At 47.2% G+C, this 21932-nt stretch overlaps 1 protein-coding gene across 5 annotated transcripts in view; it reads right to left on the bottom strand.

Annotated features, from left to right (window-relative positions):
• Positions 1-2451: 2451 nt before the first annotated feature.
• Positions 2452-21932, bottom strand: part of kmt2d (lysine (K)-specific methyltransferase 2D) — a 40256-nt gene continuing 20775 nt past the window's right edge. For 2 of the 5 annotated variants that reach the window (XM_024383951.2, XM_024383952.2), the window contains exons 30-50: positions 21795-21898; positions 19961-21642; positions 19649-19860; positions 19425-19491; positions 19009-19241; positions 15268-18390; positions 14952-15095; positions 14525-14689; positions 14081-14228; positions 13755-13836; positions 12170-12345; positions 11854-11978; positions 11470-11617; positions 11065-11201; positions 8141-9548; positions 7743-7879; positions 7369-7499; positions 6126-6432; positions 5854-5927; positions 5669-5777; positions 2452-5494 (exon numbers count right to left, since the gene is read on the bottom strand). In XM_024383951.2, the coding sequence (XP_024239719.1) occupies positions 5402-5494; positions 5669-5777; positions 5854-5927; positions 6126-6432; positions 7369-7499; positions 7743-7879; positions 8141-9548; positions 11065-11201; positions 11470-11617; positions 11854-11978; positions 12170-12345; positions 13755-13836; positions 14081-14228; positions 14525-14689; positions 14952-15095; positions 15268-18390; positions 19009-19241; positions 19425-19491; positions 19649-19860; positions 19961-21642; positions 21795-21898 (8805 nt within the window). In that variant the 3' untranslated portion in view covers positions 2452-5401. The remainder of the gene's footprint in view (positions 5495-5668; positions 5778-5853; positions 5928-6125; positions 6433-7368; positions 7500-7742; positions 7880-8140; positions 9549-11064; positions 11202-11469; positions 11618-11853; positions 11979-12169; positions 12346-13754; positions 13837-14080; positions 14229-14524; positions 14690-14951; positions 15096-15267; positions 18391-19008; positions 19242-19424; positions 19492-19648; positions 19861-19960; positions 21643-21794; positions 21899-21932) is intronic. The other 3 variants (XM_042303668.1, XM_024383954.2, XM_024383953.2) reach the window with 3 other exon arrangements.

Raw genomic sequence — 21932 nt, forward strand, 5'->3', positions numbered from 1 at the left:
CTGTTAGTGAGCATTTTTCCTTTGCCAAGATAATCCATCCACTTGACAGATGTGGCATATCAAGAAGCTGATTAAACAGCATAATTACACAGGTGCACCTTGTGATGGGGATAATGAAAGGCCACTAAAATGTGTAGTTTTGTCACAACACAATGCCACAGATGTCTCAAGTTTTGAAGGAGTGTGCAATTGACATGCTGACTGCAGGAATGTCCACCTGAGCAGTTGCCAGAGAATTGATGTTCTCTACCATACCATCCCATGTTGTTTTTAGAGAATTTGGCAGTAGGTTCAACTGACATCACAACAGACCACATGTCACCACGCCAGCCCAGGCCCTTTACACTCACCTGTGGGAGTGTCTGAGATTAGCCACCCGGACAGCTGATGAACCTGGGTTTGCACAACCTGAATTTCTGCACAAATGGTCTGGCAAACTCATCTGCGTGCTTGTCGTCACCAGGGTCTTGACCTCACTACAGTTTGACATCGTAACCGACTTCACACCCGAAAAGTGTTATTTTCGCAGATGAATCCCGTTTTCATCTGTACTGGGCAGATGTCTTTGTGTACGGCGTCATGTGGGCGAGCGGTTTGCTGATGTCCAACGTTGTGAACAGAGAACCCCATGGTGGGGATATGGTATGTGCAGGCAGGCATAAGCTAGGCACAACGAACACAATTGCATTTTATTTGTCAATTTGAATGCACAGACATACCGTGATGAGATCCTGAGGCCCATTGTCGTACAATTCTTCCACCACCATCATCACGTTTCAGCACGGTAATGAGCAGCCCCATGTCGGAAGGATCTGTACACAGTGGAAAATGTCCCAGTTCTTCCATGGCCTGCATACTCACCAGACATGTCACCCATTGAACATGTTTGGGATGCTCGACAACAGCGTGTTCCTGTTCCCGCCAATACCCAGCCATTGGAGGAGTGGGACTACGATCAACAGTCTGATCAACTCTGTGAAGAAGCACTAATTGTGTGCCTCATACTGACTGATTTTGAGATCCACTTCCCTACTTAAATGTTTTTTTACGGTATCTGTGAACAACAGATGCATATCTGTATTCCCAGTCATGTGAAATCCATAGATTAGGGCCTAATGAATCTATTTCAATTGACTGATGTCCTTTTATATGAACAAACTCAGTAAAATTGTTGCATGTTTTATATTTTTCTTCAGTGTACATCAGCAGAGTAGACTCACAGCCGTTCCTGTACAGCTTTCAGAAGCCTGGAATACCTTGTTGTTAATTGGACAACATTTCACATTGTCATTTAAGACTTGTCTTAAATGCATTAAAACAGATGGGTTGCATTCTGCTACTTGAATGTGACTCCTACACGTATCACATTTTGAGATTTGGTCCAGTTTTATGTTTTGAAATGTGGCAGGGATGTTTTTTTGGAATGGTTTTATTAGATATATTTGACGATTTTTAAAAAATTCAGTCCAACATGTAGGTAGGGGTAAGGAGCCTTTTGGAATTAGACTTAAGCGCTCCAGTACTGCTTACCGTGCGGTAGCAGAGAACAGTATGACTAGGGTGACTGGTATCTATAAGAGGCATAAACGATGGTAATGAGAACTGTTTTACTATAGACACTACTGATGAAGACATTGTGATTTGTATACAAAACATAGGCATCTCTCTCTGTACTGTGGTCATTTTTCTTCAGTGACATCTTCAATGGTACTTTCAGCTGGTTTCTTGGAGATGCAGAAGTCAAAGAGAGCTCAGGAAAACAAATGATTTATTCTTGGCTTTTCTTGGATTGTAGGTATTGATTTTCCCTTTTACACTGGGCTAGTTGATATTGTGATGTAACTATGTGCTCATCTCACCATTTTGTGTATTTATTTTCGATTGAACAGGGCAAGAAGAATAGGCTTTGATATCTGTTAACACTGGAACTGGGCTCTGAAAAAGGATAATGTGTTCTGATGGTATGCAGAACAAGGGGGCTGTCTCAACACTGGGACCTCGTCTTTACTGAGGTAAAAGATATAGAATGCAGAGGGGGAAGAAAAAAAAAAAATCATTTGGATTTGGGGCATGTATACCCCAGTAAATGTATGTTGCTGCTACTGTAACATTGGCAAGGATATGACAGATGGAGTATTTGGGGATCAATCTATCCTGGTATTTCATGAGGGCTTTGAGGAAGAGATGGTTGTCATGAGAACCAAATGTCAAATATTCCTCTCCATGTTTTAGCATGGGACTTTTTGTTTTACCATCAACTGTCCTATTCATACTGTACACCTCAATATTTCAAACACCATGTTAAATTACTCTTTTCAGGACTAGTTAGAAAATGTGTACATATGGTAGGTGATATACATTAAAATACAAGTTTTGTATTAGTTGTCTGAGTATCACTTTAGCATGCAAGTCTCAATTCGCATGTTTTATTTAAATGAAAATAAGATTCCAAATATTTAAAAATGCATTTTATTTTTCTTTAAAAGAAATAAAAGCAGAGACAAATGGATGGGGGAAGGGGGGGCTGTATAGAAAACCTCTGTCGTTCTATGTACAATTCAAAATTATATCCATACAAAACATGCCACATACAATAAAAATTATTCATATTCCCTTAAAGTAGCTCAGCTGTACAGATGTAAAACATTTTTAAAAAGTTAGGTAAAAAAAGTTAAACTTTTAGCAAGCTCTTTATTTAATTTAAGATATGCAGAGAACTTAAATTAGATATTCAAACATGATAGAAGGTAGGAAGAAGTTACTTAGGCTAAAATCCAGTGAGCGGCAAAATGTCTAATGATCTTCCCTTCAAATAAACAGGACAAGAAAAAAATAGCACTGACTCATACTTTACCAATATCTACCACTTTTAGAGAAGTACTATTGAGTGCAATTTATTCTCAGGTAAGTACTGGGTTAACTTTGAATATTTAGTCATAACATACATCAGACCGAGTAGCCTGTTTTCACAAGGTATACCAACACATTCACTTCTATAGGGAAGATGAAACACCAATCATATTTAACTAATATCCTAGCCAGGGAGAAGTTAAAGATTTTCCGTATACTAATGATCAAATTGTGACCAAGGGAGAGAGGTTTTGGTAAAATTGACTAGTAGCATAAATTAAAAGTAAATTAACAAATACATGAACAATTTGACATAAATACACAAATGCTATGCACCCTTCAAGTGATTTCTCATTGTTGTAATAATCTTGACAACTTTCCATTATGCATCTACAACATTCTTTCACTCTTGGCTTCTCATCCAAGTCAAGACCTGACATCTTCACATACCTATTTTAACAAACTGTCTTTGAAAGCTTATAGCAAAAAATGCTAATAGAAAACAGGTAAATGCAAAAACACTCCATTTTACATATATTTATATATATACACACACACACAGCATAATCTTTGATAAAATGATATCCAGTGGTTGATTTCTTTCATCAATTTTATTTCTCTACAATTTTAGATTTTTATTGATTTAAAAAGGGGTTGGATAAAGAGTTTGTTGCCCCCCTATAGAATATATATACAGTTTGTACACTTTTGCATTTTTCTTACGTGAGGTTTTAGGTCAGGGTAGAGGGGACATCACCATGGAGACTCCAGAACTCTCCCCTTTGAAGATCTACTTTGTTATTAATTTCATTTAAAAAAAGAAAAATGCCCTTTTTTTTGTTTGTTTTTGACAAGTCTTCCCCTGCCCTTGATTAAAGACTCCAGTATAGAAAAGACCGTACTACCACTAGAAAACCACAACACAGGGATCTTTAGAAACACACCTAGCTGTGGTGTGGTTAGACAGGCAGGGCCAGGCAGAGAAAGACTCACTACAGTAAAAAAGTTTACAACAGTCCACTACATGATATAGAGAGGAAGATGCTAGATTCATGGTTGACGTCATTCGAGAAAAGAAAATATAAAAAATGCAGATGGGATTTCAAGGACTAAAAGGTGGAACACAAACGGGATAGTAGTCTTGCATTATTACCCGCAAGCTTTCTGCTTAACGTGTGACCAGAAGGAATAAAGCAGCAAGCGTACGTTACACTTCTCGCACTCATTAGTTGAACTTGATCGTCTTGCCAAAGACGACTTATTAAATTAGCGCAGTGATCCTGCTTCGCTTTACGCGTTGACGCACCAATCCCTCGCTCAGTCCTCCAGAACGCAAGGTTAGATGTTACTGTGCATTCAGTCAACTAAAAAGCATGATGTCTAAATGTGTTATAAATATGCAGAAGGGCAACAACATGAAATCCAGGATGATCAGGAGTCATCTTGTGATACCTGTTAAGCTTGTGATTGATCTTAATGGGATATCTTTTAAAAAAATGATCATATAATTTATTCCGTCTGTATAGATAATTAATGAGGAGTAATATTGTTGGCTCATTATGGTAAAATCAGCATAGAATAGATAGAGCAAACCGGCTGCTAGTTAAGTTTCCCTGCTTGTCCGAGAAGGCTATATTATTAGCCTAATGAAAACATTCCCACCAACCCCTTTCTTCCCCCTTTTCCACAGTAGCAGTTTTTATACAAAGTAAGCAGTCACTCCCACTAGATCAATGAGGTAGACTGGGGGTCTAACTAACCCACCTTTTATAAACTCCTTTAGTCAGTCAGGCCAATAAAACCTTTATGTCTGGTGCCTCTAGAGGTCAACTTTTATTGTATCAGACATCTTTCTACTCCCGTCTCCATCAGCGATACATAGTTCTTCTATACAGACTCAGAGCCACTGTCTTCAGGATTGTCTAGCTAGCCAATAATATCCACGTTGGGGAGTCAATCTCCACCAATGACAACGGGAGAGTGTCTTTTCCTTATGGGTTAGGTTAGGAAGAGGGGGAGTGCGGGGGGAGAAGAATAGGATAGGTAAGACCCTAAAAAAAAAAATGCATTCATTTGTTCTTAGTACTTAAAATGGCTTCTTTCTTCAAAGCTCTAGGTGAGATCTGTCCTAAGAAAGTATTGATATCACATAGAATCAGAACATTTGGTAGGTTTAGAGGATTGTATTCCAGCCATAGTTGTTGAAGGGGGGAGCAGTAGGTAGGTAGAGGAAAGAGTTGCTTTTGGCAGAGGACACAGTTCATCCACAAAGAGATTGTCCCACCATTCGGCTGGATGTCAATAGAGGTGGGTTTGTTTGCGTTTAGAATCAGTAATGCTCTTCAAACCTTTGGCTACAGGTGTGAATGCAAACGTCTTCGTCTTATTGATTTGGAGGTTATATTTCCCTCCTCGTTCGTCAGCTTATGAACTGGGTAAGTAGTTCTAAAGACTATAGGCTTTGGCGCAGCAGGAGTGTTCTGTTCTGGCACCCAGGAGAAAGAAGGGACTCCCCCCTCTCTCCTCCTCCTCTCTGTTTTTCCCTGTTCGTTTAGTTCATCCACTTTCGGCAATTCCAGGCTCCGCAGTGGCAAGGGATCTTGTGCTGATCGTCCTCAAAGTCAAACTGATAGTCGTACGTCAGCTAGGAGAAGAGACAGAGAGGGTCAACAACAACACTGTGCTGTAATATCACTATTACATCAACAGTAGTCACACTGCTTTACTGTAACACAACCAAGACCCCCAAAGAGACAGTTTAGGGCTTTTAAATTGGTGAAGGAAGCTGTATATTGACCAGGGTTCTCTGTGGTCTCACCTCTTCTCCCTTGGGGATCCGGCGACTGGAGATAATGATGATCTTGTCCTCTTTGTCAAACGTCACCACCTCGGCAACACAGTTGGGGGCACAGGAGTGGTTGACATAGCTGAAGAGGAAAACAGGAGGGTGAGACCGGGACACAATAGGGGGAAAAAAAGAGAAAGTACACTTCCAACACCTACCGAGCTGGGCCGCCAGTCAGAGTGGCATCGATCACATGCTCGTTGTTGGTGCGGAACATGTAGATCCCACGGTTCTAGAAGAAAACAAGCATGAAGAGAAATCATTCTAAAACACTCCAATCCACAGACAGTGACTGAACAAATATTACAACCTATATCGGTCTTTTCACCCTTTGGTTAAGTTTTTGTGTAAAATCTACAATTCAAATCACAGCTATGCCTGGAGGGGAACTAAACAGACAAAAGACTGTTACTACTCGAGAGCCACCCACCTGTTCCTCGTAGATCTTCTCGCGGCGGTTGGCCACCTCGTTGCGGATGATGGTTCCTATATACTCGATGACCATGGTGTGTTTGTCCAGGTCCTTGGCAGCGTATAGCCCCAGGCCCTGGATCTGGGACCGGGCCAGGTAGACGTTGTTCTTCCACTCGGTCTTCAGGCGCCGGTACTGGGAGGACTTGGAGTGGACAAACTGTTTGCTGTAGGGGGTGTTGATCTCGCCGGTGAAGGTGCTCTGGTAGGCCTTGGACATGGACGTACTGTTCAGGGTGTGAGGCCTAAGAGAGAGAGACACAGAACTAGATCAGAGTCAGTCTGCACAGTCATCATGTCATTCAGTTTAGAAATGTTTCAGTGTCACTCCTCATTAGAACATTCGATGAAACACTTTTTTAAAACTTCTTTTTTTAGGACATTTAGGTCAACAGTGAGGGAGAGCGCCCTCATTATTGTGTATAATGCATGGAACACTCTTTTTGACCAATCAGAATGGGCCCGAACTAACAACTTTATAAACAACTACTAACAGACCACACAGCTAGTTTCTCTACACCACTTATCTATTTCAAATGGGTTGCTGGTGTCTGAGTAAAATAAATATTTTAGGATGTTTATTTTTTTGGTGGTGGATAAAAATTACTCCAGTCTGAGCTTACACTACTAAAGCCAGATAGAATGTGTGTAGAAATGATAATGAACATTTTGGAAAAAACAATTTCTTCAATTATCTAGAATTTTCTATATAGAGCTATTAGCAGCAGATTTGGTTGATGTTGTGTCTCAAACCAGTCAGCTAACTAAAATGTGTCATCAAGAATACAGGCCAAATGGATTATTGTCAATGGAAAAGGTGGGAATGTTGTTCTCTTGTCACATATATTGCTACATTTACTATCAATATAGCATTCAAAGAAGTTGCTGTTTCCAAGTTGACCATTTTGTCCCCAAAGAATTGAAATGCAATTATTGAGTTGCGACTGAGACAATCTGGTCTTATTTGGGTCCCGAGTGCAAAATCAGCTGACAACCACTGCTTATCGATATCTAGATCACCTATATCTTCTATACTAGTACACTATTTATTACTATTTTCTATAACTATAAATCTATTTGGAAGACTATACTGCAGTCTTACCTCTTGCCGTGTGTGAGGATCTTGATCAGACTAAAGTTAATCTCTACAGCATATTATCATATCTATGTCATCTACATGGAGGACTATACTGCAGTCTTACCTCTTGCAGTGTGTGAGGATCTTGGGCTCGGAGCGGGCGCAGCCGGTGGGGTTGATCATGAGCGGCAGCTCCATCAGAGGGTGGCGACCGTATCGGAACACATAGTCCTGGCAGCTCTCCACTCCAGGCAACTAATAACGTAACACAAAGGATGTTAGTGAAGTCAAGGATGAAAAAGCATGATCCAAACCTCCGATGGCACCCTATTCCCTCTGCGGTGCACTCCTTTTAACCAGAGCTGTAGTGCAAAGTAGGGCACCGAATGGGCAATAGTGTGTGTTATTGGAGACACAGGACTTGGTGTCATGGAAGCAATGAGAACAGAGGAGGGAAAAGCCAAATGGCGATTCTGATTTCGGGAAAGGACTTCTTACCGACTCAGTGATGCGCAGAACGGCGTGGACCGTGAGGCCATACATGTCCTCTCCCTTCACATGGTCAGTGAAAAGCTTCAGCATGGCAGACTCTTCTCTCAGCTTAGCTACAGACTTAACCACTCTGTCCCAGATACCTAGAGGGAAGGCAGAAAAACACAGGACATGGTCACAGACCAGATTAGTAAATTGCAGCGATGGAGTCAATTCCATTTTAATTACGGACATGGCTGTGTTGCAATGGTGCAATGATGCAATTACCCCCCAAAAAATGGCAACTCAATTTCCAAATCAATGGCAATTTAGACAAATTAACCCAAACTGTGGTCAGTTCTGTGATTGGACATTTCAACAGAGGCAGCCTGAGCAGGCTCTGGGTGTGGGGACAGAGAACGTACCTTCTGGGCTGGTGTCGCGGTAGTGCAGGTCCTCCTGTCCATGCTCCAGCACCCGTACCTCAAACAGCGGCCTTCCCTCAGTCTCGCTGATACGACAACGATACCGACACCGGCGGTTAGGTACCCGCGTGCTCCAGTAGATCCTGGTAGCCTCGTAGCCCACGGGGAAGATGGCGGTCGGGGAGTGGAAGGCTTGCATCTGAGACGGCAGCAGCTGGCCCACGGCGTGGAAGATGAGGCCGCCTACGCGGAACAGGTGGATGCGGTCGCCGCGTTGTAAGATGCTGGCGATCTGCTTGACCTCGTCTCTCTCGATGTAGACCCGGCGGAACACGGAGAAGCCCGTCAGCTCCTCCTCGCTGGGCCCTTTCAGTTTGTGTTGGGTGCACAGCATGGTCTTGTCCCTGAAGAACATGCAGCGGGCCTGGATGCCGCAGGCGAAGTGGTAGACGTTGGGGCAGCGCAGGCGGTTGCAGCTGTTGGTGGCGCCCGTCTTCTGGCAGCAGGCACAGCGGGTGCGGAGCCCGCGCCTCAGCGCCATTTCGACGTTCATCAGCGCGCCTCCCTGCGTCTCGTACACCTCCGTGCTCCACAGGGCGCAGTTGAGATGAACCCACAGGTCCACGTCGATGTTGAGGAGCCTGGCGGGGCCGTCCGTGGCGCCGTCGCCCTCCTCGTGGCAGAAGCAGCACTTGCGTTTGTCCCGGGGCAGCTTGTCAGGTCTCAGGGTGATGCGGAGACGCTCCATGAGCTCGGAGACCCCACGGCTGCTCTCCTTCTTGGAGCCTCCTTTACGGATGGTGATGACGATCTGGAGACGTTTCCAGCGGAGGCCCTTCCACTTCTTCACCTTGGGCCGGACCACCATCTCCTCAGGGTCGGGGGAGAGGGGCCTGCTGCGGTGCTTCACCTTGGGGGAGGTGGGGGTGTCCTGGGGATGGGGGGCTGGCTGGTCAGCCGTCGTGGCATCATAGTCCGCCTGAGCAGCAGGAGCCTCAGCATCAGCAGAGTCAAGAACAGGAGCCTTAGTGTCAGCACCAGGGTCAGAGTCGGGGACAAGGACAGGGTCAGGAGGGGGAAGGATGGCCTCCTCAGCCTCAGTCTCCATTTTGATCTGAACAGTGGCAGGCTCCGTTTTGACCTGAATGGTGGTCTGAGCAGGGCTGGAGGGAACTTGAAAGGGAAAGGCTAGCTGAGAGGGAAAGGCTAGCTGAGAGGGGGAGGCTGGCTGGGAAGGGGAGGCTGGCTGTGTGGGAGGCTCAGGTTCACTAGGAGGAGCAGGAGGAGGAGAGGGAGAGGAGGGCGGGGAATCCTGGACAGGGATGACGGGGAGATGGCGGACATCCAGGTCAGACACGTTGGTGGTGTAACAGTGCTGAACCGGTTTGTCCTCCTGTTCGGGGAACTCCTGAGAGAGAAATTAACATGTTGAAGAATCTCCTGACATTTGACAAAAAAGGACATGTGCAAAGGTCTGTAGCTAACCTGTATATGTATATGATTTATATAGCTCCATTTCCAGACACTCAAAGCAATCTGTGTGTGTAAATTAAGTATGTCTATGTTGTACACTATATGTAGGCACCTGATTTGAGCCATAAGGGAGATTCGGCATCTACCACCATCAGATTACAAGGGGACAGCCATGATCTATGACATAGCCAATGGATATATAGCACAACTTTGGATTTCACCCCCCATCTCAAAATCAAAAGGTTTTGACTGTTTGGAAGTTAAGTCAGCTTCTTTTTCCTCTTCCTGCTTTGACTAGTCCGTGCACCTTGCACATGTGATTCCTTGTTATGAAATTATCAACGTTACCCTGTAACCTTATCTAAAAATGACCACATATACTGACTTAGCTATTGCTTATAGTAGAACCTGAAACCATCTAAATAAAAAGACACTGTAAGCCCGGTTCAGCAGGTGTAGCCAGATGAGACTTGTGTCTCCGGTAGCTTACTTTTATTCCGGTAAAACACACATTTTCAACAGCTCATAGATAATAACCTAGCAAATGACATAGGTTGTCACTCAACGAATAAAGCCTAATGTCACGCAAGCCATTTTAGCACTTGAACGCTGAAGGTGCAGCGCAGATCAGGAACAGGCTGAAGCTGGGCACAGTGCACAAATTGACTAGGCTACGGATGTCCCTAGGGTGATTCAGCATGCAAAATGACTTGCAGATCGATCTATGACTGCAAACACAGTTACATGCTCAGTTTGACACTGAAGGGCAACATATCAGTTGTCACAAAATATGAGGTATTTTCAGAAGGTAGAAAGTAATGAGCAATTTTTTTTTATTGACAATTCGTAATGTTTTCAATCAAAATGCATTTTGACTGATGCATGCTACATTCGGATTGGTTTGGGGTCCGCCAATCAATACAGTCCCATCTTAAACATTTGAATCGGGGACAAATCCGTATCGGTGAATCGTTACACCCCTAATAAATATATAGGGTTGTATCATAGGGAGACTGTACAGCAGGCCTCCAAACAAACATTTTACCCTGGTGGCACTGGTGCAATAAAGTCCAGCCCATGATTTGATCGCACACCAATTTTTTCCCCCCACGGGCGTCACGCAATATACCTTTTTTGTGTGTGTAATGAGCTCAATAAAGTCATTCACAGTACTTTATTAGGAGCTGCATGTAGTACACTACTGATATGGTATTCAGTAAATACGCTGTTTCGTTTAACATGTCCCAAGCAAGAAAGCATGATTCAACATATTTTGATGTTCAACCTAATCCATTGATTGCCATCCATTTCGGGTTTGCCAGTCTGGAGCAATGCTGTTCAGGGATGTTTTGGCTGAGGAACAGGCCTGTCTATTGGAGGAATATCAGAAAAGGAACTTTCTGATTAATAAGGGATATTCACATCCCTGAAAGAGAGAGAATGTGGCTTACCTGTTTGATGAGTGAGAGGATGTCCACCTGTTTCTTCAGAGTGCAGCCTGGCAGAGAAACATCAAACTGTCTGAGCCACTCTGCGTCCTGGCTGGCTGAACTACCATCTATACCACCAGCCTTCACACACAGAGCACCTGAAGGGAGAGTTTGCTAATTAGATGATTGGTTTCTTCAATATATCTGACCATTTTCTTTCCTGTTTCGCCAATTATTTTATCTAGCTAAGAATTTAAGATGGAAGGGGGGGGGGGGTTCAACCTAGAGAAACATTAAGCTTAGGCATAAATCTAGGATCAGCTTATCCTCTTCCCTAAATCTTAAGTTTCTGGTTAAATCACTACTTAGTAGGTAGCTACATTCTATTTGGGACTTGACTGTGAGGAGAAATGTAATAGAAATCACCTGGCGGTCCAGTACCTGGTTGTTCGGGGCTTTTCCCTGGTCCTGAGGCTCCTGCTCTGCTCGGGCTGGGAGAGAAAGCCACCTCATAGGAACCAGGCATCCGCATGTGGAGGAGCTGAGCCACAGCCACCATTACATGGTTCAGATTCTGGAGAAGTACCAACCCACCCATCCATCAAGATCATAACTAGCCAAATTGTTTTTTTTTTTTCATGGTTTAGTTCAGATAGGAGGTAGCCTGGTCCCATATCGGTTTCAACCCATATCTGTATAGACAGCACAAACTGATCTGGGACCAGGCTAGATAGGAGATGGGTTGAAGTGAAAATGATAGGGGGTCAGAAAAGGGGTGTAGAGGGACGGAAGAGGATTAAGCTCAGTAACCTTGGCTGCAGCGGAGGTCAGTGTGAAGGTCACAGCCACCTCGTTGCTCTTGGCTTTGTCCCAGGGGTTGGTTGTAGACGCCAACTTGTCGGCCGCTGCTTCAAACGGCTTGTTCTCTGGGAACACTGGACACGGGGAAGAAAAAATATATATGACGTGGACTGGCAAGTCCAATTATTTGTTTTGTGCTTGCATTTTGAAATATTTTAGCAATTTAGCAATGCTCTTAGACACTCAAGAGCAACTTACAATAAGTGCATTGTCAATAAGTGGCCTATATTATTTATGACATCAGAAGCTTGTGTAGTGGACCTACCTGGGATGGCAGTGCGGGGGATGAGTGGTATGATAGGGGATATGGTTCTCTCCATCTCCTCCTCTTTGGGTTCTCGGAGGCGAGGGAAGCGTGGCGCCTCGTCGCCTAGGTCACTCTCAGGAGAGGACGCTGGGACGATACTGTCTGGAGCGTCGCTGTCCTCGTCACTCTCCATCCTGAAAGATATAAGTAAGGTAGCGTTCGCAATCAACTACTCATTATTATCGGAGTAGTTCTTTCAGTATAGAGAGCAAAACATATACTCTCCATCCTGGAAAACACAGTCGGTCAAGGCCACACTGTGTATGGGACGGGCGGATACTATACATGCCAGAGGCAGCTACTCCGGAGAGAAAGAGAATGGTTCTCCTCAAACTATTGAGGAAAAGCTCAAAACAGTAACAACAATGTGATCCCAAGGGGGGAAGAGAGGAAAAAAGTAGCCACCTACAAGCACTAGTCAGACAAATGTAAATGCCATCATCCCATTTGGCAGTGCCCGCCTTTACTGCATCAAATCAATGTAAAGAAGCTAGCTAAGATAGCCAGACGTTCGCTAGCCAGCTAGCTAGCTAGGCTAGTCGAGGCTATTTTACTGCGCTCCCCATCCTCGTCCACAACAACTCCATTCAGATTAAACAGCAGCCCACCTGTCGGTTGCTTGTTGTAGCCGACACATTTAGAGAACTTAATTGTGTCATTTGTATTCCATTTCGCATTGATAAGAGAGCTCCCACTTCACGTTGCTACACATGGAGCCACTGACTGTAGTGCCAACAAACTACACGCTTGAAACCGGAGTAGGCGATAAGGGATGTCATTTTATGGGGGGCGCACATCATAAAGTCAAAAGTCAATTTTTATTAAATGAAGGATTTCAAACGCCATGGCATATCCTTGTGTGTAGCTTGTGTGTCACAGATCATTTTATTTAACTGAGACAACAGCCTATTTTAACAATGAAAAGGCTATGAATTTCTTTCAACAAATTAAATGAATGCTCACGCAAGTATTTCGAATACGAACGTCCGTTTGACTGACTGTGCCCATCCCTAACACAGGATTAGGACAGGTGACATATCATACCACCAGGGCCTAAAATGAACACCCCGCAACCCGCCAGATGTGGGTCGATTTTGGCATTGGCGGGTAAAGGTGTCAGGGCTCTCCAAGGTGTCAGCATTTCACTCGCATTTGTGAATACAAGTATGACCACATACAAAGCTAAATAAGTGCTGCATTGGCTGTTTCTTGTTTGATAGCTGGCAAATTCATCACATAAAAGTCAAAGACCTACAAATCCTATAGCCTATCCCACCTCGAGCTGCATCACTGTTTGGCTGGCATAAAAGTTGGTCTAATTTACTTGAAACAAAAGTCTACTAAAGTGAGACTTTGTCCTTGTGTTTCAGTTCACAAGCTAGGTTGTTTTATCAATGTTTGAGTTTCAACTGTCAGGGAAGAGAAGATGACAGGGCTACAAGTCAGACTCAATCTCACAGGCACAAACATGACAGCCACATTACCACGGTAACCTCCCGCCCTTAAAAAGGACAAGTGAACATTTAGGCCCTACATATCATACCTGATGTCCTCGTTCTGGTTGTGAGGAGGGGTGGGGAGCGCTGCAAGGATATCCATACTCTTCACCTCCTCAGTGACAGAATCTGCAGACACATTGTAGCGAGAGATGCCATTAACAGACTGTTCAGCTGCTCATCAAATCTGATTGCACAAAACTCTTACATTCAAGCCGGATAGGAACAAGGACCGTGAAATTACTGTGGGGTTTTGGATGACAAAACATACAGGCTTGGAAGTGAGACGAAGTGAGTCTTTATTTAAAAGAACGACCTTAAAAACAGAAAATAGCTTTATTTCCATTTATTTTTTATAAAAACCTTGTCTTACCCATAGTGTCCTCTGTGGTCTCTGTCTCCTTCTGTACCTCAGTCAGCTCCTCCACAGCAGTCGTCCCATTGAGCATCTTGTGCTGTACCGAGGGGGGTGGTGTGGGGGGCAGGGAGGACGGGGGTGTTGGTGGATTACTGAGGTTACTCTAAGGGTACAGGGTGCCGTGGTTAAACAGTGGACAGTGGGATAATTGAGAGCAATAAAAGTGATTGTTGTTATAGAATAACGATAATCATTTAAACTTCTATAGCACTTTTCATAACAGAAAGAAAGCGCTTCAAAAGCTACAAATATGAAAATCTTGTTAAAACTACTGGGAGGGCGAATACACATAAATAAAAGACGAGAACATAGAGACACTGTTACTCCTGCATCAAGAACAATATGCAGCTGGAAATCTGGACCACCACAGTAAGTCTACGCTGTACACAAGACAGTTACCTTGGTGAGAAGCTGAGAATAGTAGTCCGGGATGTTGTCCAGTACTGCATTTCCAAATGAGCCCTTGAGCTGGGCCTTGCCGTCGGCTGGGCTGCTGCCGAAGGGGGCGAACAGGTCCAGACTGGCAGTGATGGAGGGCTCCATCAGGGGAAGGAGAGAAAGGCCCTGGATGAAAATAATGAGAACATTGACGTTTTTGTCACAAAAAAAACAAAACAAAGACAAATTAGCTATTACTGTAAAAAGTGGAATCCTACCAAATATGCACTGCATTTGTGAAAGCGTTTATTTATTTTTAAATCAAAGTTAACAAATAATACAGCATACACTAAAATCAACACCCTTTCGTTCAATTAAAATGTCCCACTACGTTTCGGTGAGAAAAGGTCCGGTATTCATTCACCAAGCCCCGGAGGTCATCTCTTACCTGTTTCAGTTGTTTCATCAGGGCTTCAGTGCTCTTCCCAACCTCCTCTTTCTTCTTCTTACGGGACTGGGGCGCTCGTTCTCCAGGCTTGTTGGTGCGCTTTACCTTGGCAACAGGAGCCCTCTTTGTGATGGACTGCAGATCCTGTGATGAGGACCAACAAAAGCAATGAAGAAAGGAATTGCACCATCGCCCCCATTTGAGAGGACTAGTACCATCAAAATATGACAATCTAAGTATATTTCTATGACTAGTACCTACTTACTACCTTGCAAAAACGAGAACAGTCATAACGAATAGGATATATCTGACTCACCTCCATGTTGCGTGGAGTCCCCTGTAGTTTCTGCTCCAGCATGGCCAGCTTGCTGTTGATGTGTCCGTTGATCTCGTTGTGGATGCCGTCAGATGGCCTCTGAGCTGCCAGCTGCAGGTTCTTGGTCCTCAGGAGCTTCTGCAGCAACTGTTGTCCTGTCTCAGTCCTGGGGATTTGGGCTGCGGGGTCCCCTCCTGGTCCAGGACCAGTGTTACCAAACCCTCCAACCGGCTCCCCAGTCACCTCCCTCTTGATGGCCCCAGAGTGAGGACCACCACCACCTTCTCCATCACAAGTCACCTCTCTGGGCTCCTGTTTGATGTTCTGTAGGGTCATTTTACACAGAGCACCCTCTCTGGAGCCTGGTGGAGATTGAGGACCACCCTGGCTCTCTGAGCCCTGTTGTGGATGCTGCTGGCCCTGCTGTCCACTCTCACCCTTCTGAGGCGAAGGCCCGTTCGGAGGGACTTGGCTATGGGTTGGGTCGCCACTTCCCGACTTAAGCCCAGGGTAGTCCAGGGGACTCTTGGATGCTCCAGGTGACCTGAGAGGAGACGCCTTGATCTGACTGTAAGGACTACCTTTCACAGCTGCCCCGTCAGTTACAGACGGAGAGGCAACGTGGGTGGAGTGCGGCGTTCCTGGGGTAGCTGGGCTCATGCCTGCTTCCTGTTTCTGCACTGAGGATCCTCCAGGGGAGCCTGCGTGGGAGGGAGATCCCTGGAAGCGTTGTTGAGCCATGTGGATCTGTGGTTGTTGCTGGTGTTGCATGACTTGGTTGGGTTGACGCATTCCCATCGCCTGTGCCATGGAGTGGCGCTGTGGTTCACCAGGGGAGTTGGCCAACGGTTGGCGGGGAGACATGGGCCTTATGAGGCGGCCCTGGGGGGGCCCACCACGTATCTGCCCCATGGGGGAGCAAGCCATGGGTACCTGGCCTCTCATCATCTGGTGTTGCTGGGCCTGTTGTTGCTGTATCATCATCTGCTGCTGTTGGACACTCAGTGCGTACTGAGGCGAGGCTCCTGGCTGCTGCTGTTGGACTACAGGTCCTGTGATCCCTTGCTGCTGCATCTGAGGAGTCACCACGCCCGGTGGTTGGCCGGGGCCCATCATTCCTGGTTGTTGCGGGGAGCCCACTCCCCCTGGTTTCCCAAGAGCTCCTCCATAGTGCATCTGCTGCTGCTGGGCTTCCAGACCGCCAGGCATCCTCTGGACCTGTCCCACCTGCTGCCCCGGTCCTAGTGGCCCCTGGGGCCTCATCTGGCCTGGCTGTCCTTGACCCACCTGGAGCCTCAGCATCTGGCCCTGTTGTTGCTGCTGCTGTTGGAGCTGGCGCTGTTGGATCATGGCCTGGATGTGCTGTATCTGCTGGTTGGGGGTGAGGTGTCGGAGCTGGGGGTTCTGGGCTATGATAGTCTGGATGTTGACTGGGGTGCGTATCTGACCAGGTGGACCCCCAGGCCTCTGGCCAGGCATCATGCCCTGCTGCTGGGCTCTAAGCATGCCCAGCATGGCCTGCTGCTTCTGCTGCTGGGCCATGAGGGCCTGTTGCTGGGGACTAGGGTGGCCTGGCATACCAGGGACGGGCTGAGGCTGACCAGGGTGGTTCTGTTGACCCATCACATTTTGCATCTGGCCCATATTGTCATGTTGTTGTCTAATGGGGTCTTGGGCTTGCTGCATAAGATTCTGTTGTTGTTGTTGTTGCTGCTGCTGCTGCTGCTGTTGTTGCTGTGCCATGTAACACATCTGCTGTCCTTCCTGCTTGACGGTAACCAAACCAGACTTTGAGGGATCAGCATTGAGGGAACTCTGTCGCTGTAGAGAGAGTTGCTGTTGAAGCTGCTGTTGCTGCTGTGATTGCTGCTGTTGTACTTGGGGATGCATGCCAGCCTGTTGGTAACCTGCTTGCTGTTGATGTCCAGCTTGAGCATTTTGAGGAGGTTGTTGTGGTGCCTGTTGCTGCTGCTGGGCCATGTATTGCTGCTGTTGTTGTTGTCCCACTACCGCCTGTTGCTCTCCAGAAGCCCCTGGTTGGGTCATCTGGCCAGGGGTTAAAGGTCCAGGTCCACCCTGCTGTGGAGGTGTCCTGGAGCTAGGACTAAGGATTCCACTCTCCCCCTGCTGCAGCCCCTCAGTTGGTTGCGGGGTGACCCGTGTGCTCCCCCCTGCTGAAGCGGGAGAAGATCCCATCTGACCTGGGGTAGCAGGTTGAGAGAGTCCTCCCTGGGAGTCGTGAGACTGGTTGGGTTGGCTGATGAAGCCCTGTGGTGGTGGTTGCCTGAGCTGTTGTTGTGCCACTTGCTGCTGCTGTAGCTTCTGTTGCGCCAACATGCGCTGGGCCAGGATTTGTTGTTGTTGAGGTGTGAGCTGGGCCTGGCCGGGTCCTCTGAGTCCATGGTGCTGAGGGGGTCCCACTACTCCCTGCTGGCCCATTAGGACCTGAGGCCTCTGTTGCTGCTGTATGCCTGGCTGGGCCCCCATCATGCCTGGCTGAGCAACCATCATGCCTGGAGGCTGGTTCATAGGCTGCCCTCCCATCAGGGTCTGAGCTGGCTGGGCCACAGCCTGTCCTGGTACCATACCCTGGGGCACCATGGCCTGGTTGGGCATAATTCCCTGTTGGAGGTTTGGTTGTTGTTGACTAATCAGAGAGTTACCCATGACGCTTGGCTGTGGCAACATACCTGGTTGGACACCTGGATGTGGCATGGGCTGCTGGCCTTGCATCATCGCCTGTTGTTGCTGCTGCTGTTGTAGTTTCTGGATCATCTGCATCCTGTGTTGTCTCTCCTGGAGAAGTCTTTGGTCTGCCCCTTGGACTCCTCCTGGACCCTGGGGGAAGAACCCTGCAGGAGGACCACCAGGAGGACCAGGGGATCTGACTCCTAGAGCTCCAGGGTGCTGGCCTCCTCCTAGGAAAGGCTGCCCCTGTGGGGGAATTCTGATGGGCATACCTCCTTGCTGACCCATCATCATCTGCCCAGGCATCTTGGAGAGCAAGTGGGTCCCCTGGGTGGAGGGCCCTGGAGCTAGGAGACTAGAGCCCTGCTGGTGCTGCTGCTGCTTGCTCCTGTACTCTGCAATCAGGTTGGTGTGTTCCTTCTGCTGCTTTCGCACCTGAAACGCAACAAGATGTGTTTAACAGGAGCCAATATTAAAGTAACTGTCCAGTGCTTCCAGATTTCTATAAAATATGACTTAGAATTAGAAATATGGGTGAAATAGTTTTCCTTCCAAAAATTGATAATTATGTTAAAGGAAAATATCACAATTCTGCAAATTCATATTTATTATCTACAGCACCACCCCAACCCAACATATGTGAAAACAGTGCAAGTTGAAAAATGTTGACGTTTCCCTTTAAAAAGCAGCTTTTCTGTGTAGGAAAGGCATGGGCGTACCAACAACAGAATGTGTGAGTGTATACTGGTCACTAAAAATATGTATATGAGTAGATTGGCCAGCTCATCTTACTCGGGAGGATGACATCATCCTCCATGATGAAATAGCAACAGTTTAAGTCTGGGGTGGGGTTTTCACATTTTTTTTCTCTGCAATATATGCTTTGGGCACAAATACACGACGAGTCAACAACACAATTTGTTTATGAGTTAACAGAATATGAACTTTTAAAAGTGAGATTTCACACTGGACAGTTACTTTAAGACAGGAAAGCATGATGATGGGTGGGTGGGTGGATGGATGGGGTAAAGATTTTCAGAGAGTCTTCCCTACCTGGTCCAGTTGTTTCTGGATCTTGCCCTGCTCCTCTGTGACCAATTTGAGTTTCTCTGCGTCAGCCTCGGCGAAATCACGGCCTGCCTTTTTGGCAGTGCGCTGCTTGGCACACAGAGCCTTGCGGGACTTGCGGTGAGCTCCGATCTGCTCCTCCAGGAACTTGAGCTGCATCTGCAGCAGCTGCTGGGTGTGCAGGAGCCACTCTTCATACTGATGCTGCTCTGCATCATCTGGTAGGTAGAACAGGGGGGTGATTCGTTGACCAATTCAAATCAGGTGTGCTTATATTGGAATACATCAAATATGTGCAATGGCTGGGGGTAACTCAAATGGAGGTTTGGGAAAACACTGGAATACATCAACTAACAAATATATGTAAGTATTATAATGCTGGAACAATTTGTAGAACTTACTGATGATCCCTTGTACAAACTGGGGAGGGTTGGGTCTCGATTGTGTTGGGTCACTGCATTCCCCTTCCTAAAAATAAAAGAAGTTGTCAAAATACATAAATCAGATAAACAGACAAGTGTGATTGTGTTTTGATGATCCCACAGCAAATGATCGGCTTTACAGGATGAATATTATGAACACATTATATTGTCCTGGTTATGTTTGGACAAGTGAGACACCGTACCTTAGATGGGCCAGATGCGAGTTGACCCTGTGGATCTCCTGTTTCCGGTGCCGACGCTAGTCTCTGGGCCAACAGAGAGACCTGTTGTCTGTTGATTCCAGAGGGTACCCCCATTGGGTCCTGTGCCAACACTCTCTTGATGCCCTTCAGTGCCACCATCTTTGCCTTGGCGATGGGATCCATGACGTCGTCAGTCACAAACTTGTCTAGATCTGTGACGGAGCAAGCAGAAACACCGGGGAAAATGTATTAAAGGAAAACGTCATGATTCAAACAAGGATTCAGGAATCATGCAAGAACTCATTTATTTACCTTTATCAGGGAAGAAGTTATCAGCCAGATTTGACTGTTTAATCTGTTGTTGTTGCTGCTGCTGTGGGTTGAGTCCTGGGTGAATTCCCCCAGGATGCCCTATCCTCATCATGCCTTGTTGCTGAGCCATGGCAGCCATGTGCTGTGGCGTCATCCCAGGTTGTCCCATGATCCTTTGCTGCTGCAGGAGGTGTGGAGGGCGTGGCACCATACCTGGCTGTCCCATCATACTCTGGGGTTGGGGGCGGTGGTGCTGGGTCATCATGATATGTCCAGGACCCCCCTGGTGGTTGGGGTGGCCTCCCATGTGAGCCCTCATTGCCCCCTGGTGGAGGGAGCTGAGCTGCTGCTGTTGCTGCTGTTTCTGGAGCTCCTTCTTCTCGTGCTCCAGCAGGTCCTGGATCAGCAAGGGAAGCTCGCTGGCTTCCAGAGAGCTCTCGACTTTGTCTAGATCCACGGCTGGGGAGTGCTGTCCCCCTCCATCGGGCAGCCCTAAAGGGTCCTCCCCCAGAGAGGATAAGGAGTCAGCCTGACCAGGAAGAGGGTATGGGAGCCCCCCTAACCGCACAGAGCTCAGAGAGGCACCCTGGTTCTCTGATTGAGTGGAGGATTTGTTTGTTTGAAGGAGCATGGAGACTGCTTCTCCCATCTCATCCTTCACCACCGCTTGGCCTGGCTCCAGCTTGATCCTGGAGGTGTCAGCAGACTCCGAGGAGGAGGGATGGGGTGTTGTGGACAACGTGGAGCCCCCCGTGTTTGAGATGGGGTTTTCCTCCACTTTTGGTTTCTGTTCCACTTTGATGTCCTGAGCTCCAGAGGTACCTGGTGTTTCACCCTCTGCTTCCACCAACCGCAGCTGGTCCGAGAACACATCCTTGGGGTCCCCTTGGTCCAGCTCAGGGTCCGTATAAGCCAGCAGGTCAAACTCGTCACTGTTGAGTAAGTCGTCTAGGTGCGGATCTGTGGTTTCCAGGTTGTCAAGGTTACCCAGGTCGTCGTCACCCTTATCAGGGTCTAGATCTAGAGCCAGGTCATCCTCATCTTCCATTCCTCCATCCCCGGGGGCATTCCCTAGCCTTTTTGGGGCAAACGGATCCTCCAGGTCGGGCTCGGGGAGATCAACATTAGGGTCCCCTGAAGCTCCAGCCTGGGACTCTGTGGAGTCCTGGGAAGGCTGGTGCTGCCCAGAGTGAGAACTGGGAGCGTTAGCGGTCTGGGAAGTGCCTGTGTGGGGCTGGAGATGGGGTTGCTGCTGTGAGGGGCCAGTGCTCTGCTGTGGCAGTAATAGACTCATACCACCCTGCTGTAGCCCCAGCCGTGAGTCTCTAACCCCCTCTGTCTGAGAGTCCATACCCTGAGGCATTGGATGATGAATAAACTGTCCGGGGGCCATTTCCTGCTGCTGGGGGATATATAGACGTGGCCGTTGCTGGGGCCCACGTTGGAGAAACTGGGTCCCCAGGGGCAGCCTCTGAGAGTTGTGCCTCAGCTCAATGAACTGTGGTGGGGGTCCTCCGGGGTCCATGCCGGGCTGCATGTTGAGGGGGGAGTTGAGGTTGTGCCTGGGGCCCACACCCTCTATGCCAGGCTGGGGGAACCGACGGGGACCCGGGCTCTGCTGCCACTGGCCAGGGAACGGAGGTCGACCATACATGCCCTGGGGGTTGGGGGGCCCTGGTTGTCTACAAAAGACAGTGAGAAAGCGATGTGTACAAAAAGGTTATCTTGGCTGAAATCATTCCTGATGTCATTTCTTTCAATGTACAGCAGCTGTGAGTGCATTTAAGAAAGAGAAAACACAGATGGAAGAGAAAGGAGAGATTTGAGTGTATACCTGAGCTGGTTGGGGTCCATCATGGCAGGGGTTCCTGGGGGTGGCAGGCGGCCACCATCCATCTTCCCTGCCAATGCTGCCTGGGCACCAGCAGCAGCACGGTCCTATTGGGACAAACAACAAGGGCCTACTATTCAA

This window comes from Oncorhynchus tshawytscha, linkage group LG22 (genome assembly GCF_018296145.1).
Source record: "Oncorhynchus tshawytscha isolate Ot180627B linkage group LG22, Otsh_v2.0, whole genome shotgun sequence".
In the NCBI taxonomy this organism is placed as follows: domain Eukaryota; kingdom Metazoa; phylum Chordata; class Actinopteri; order Salmoniformes; family Salmonidae; genus Oncorhynchus; species Oncorhynchus tshawytscha.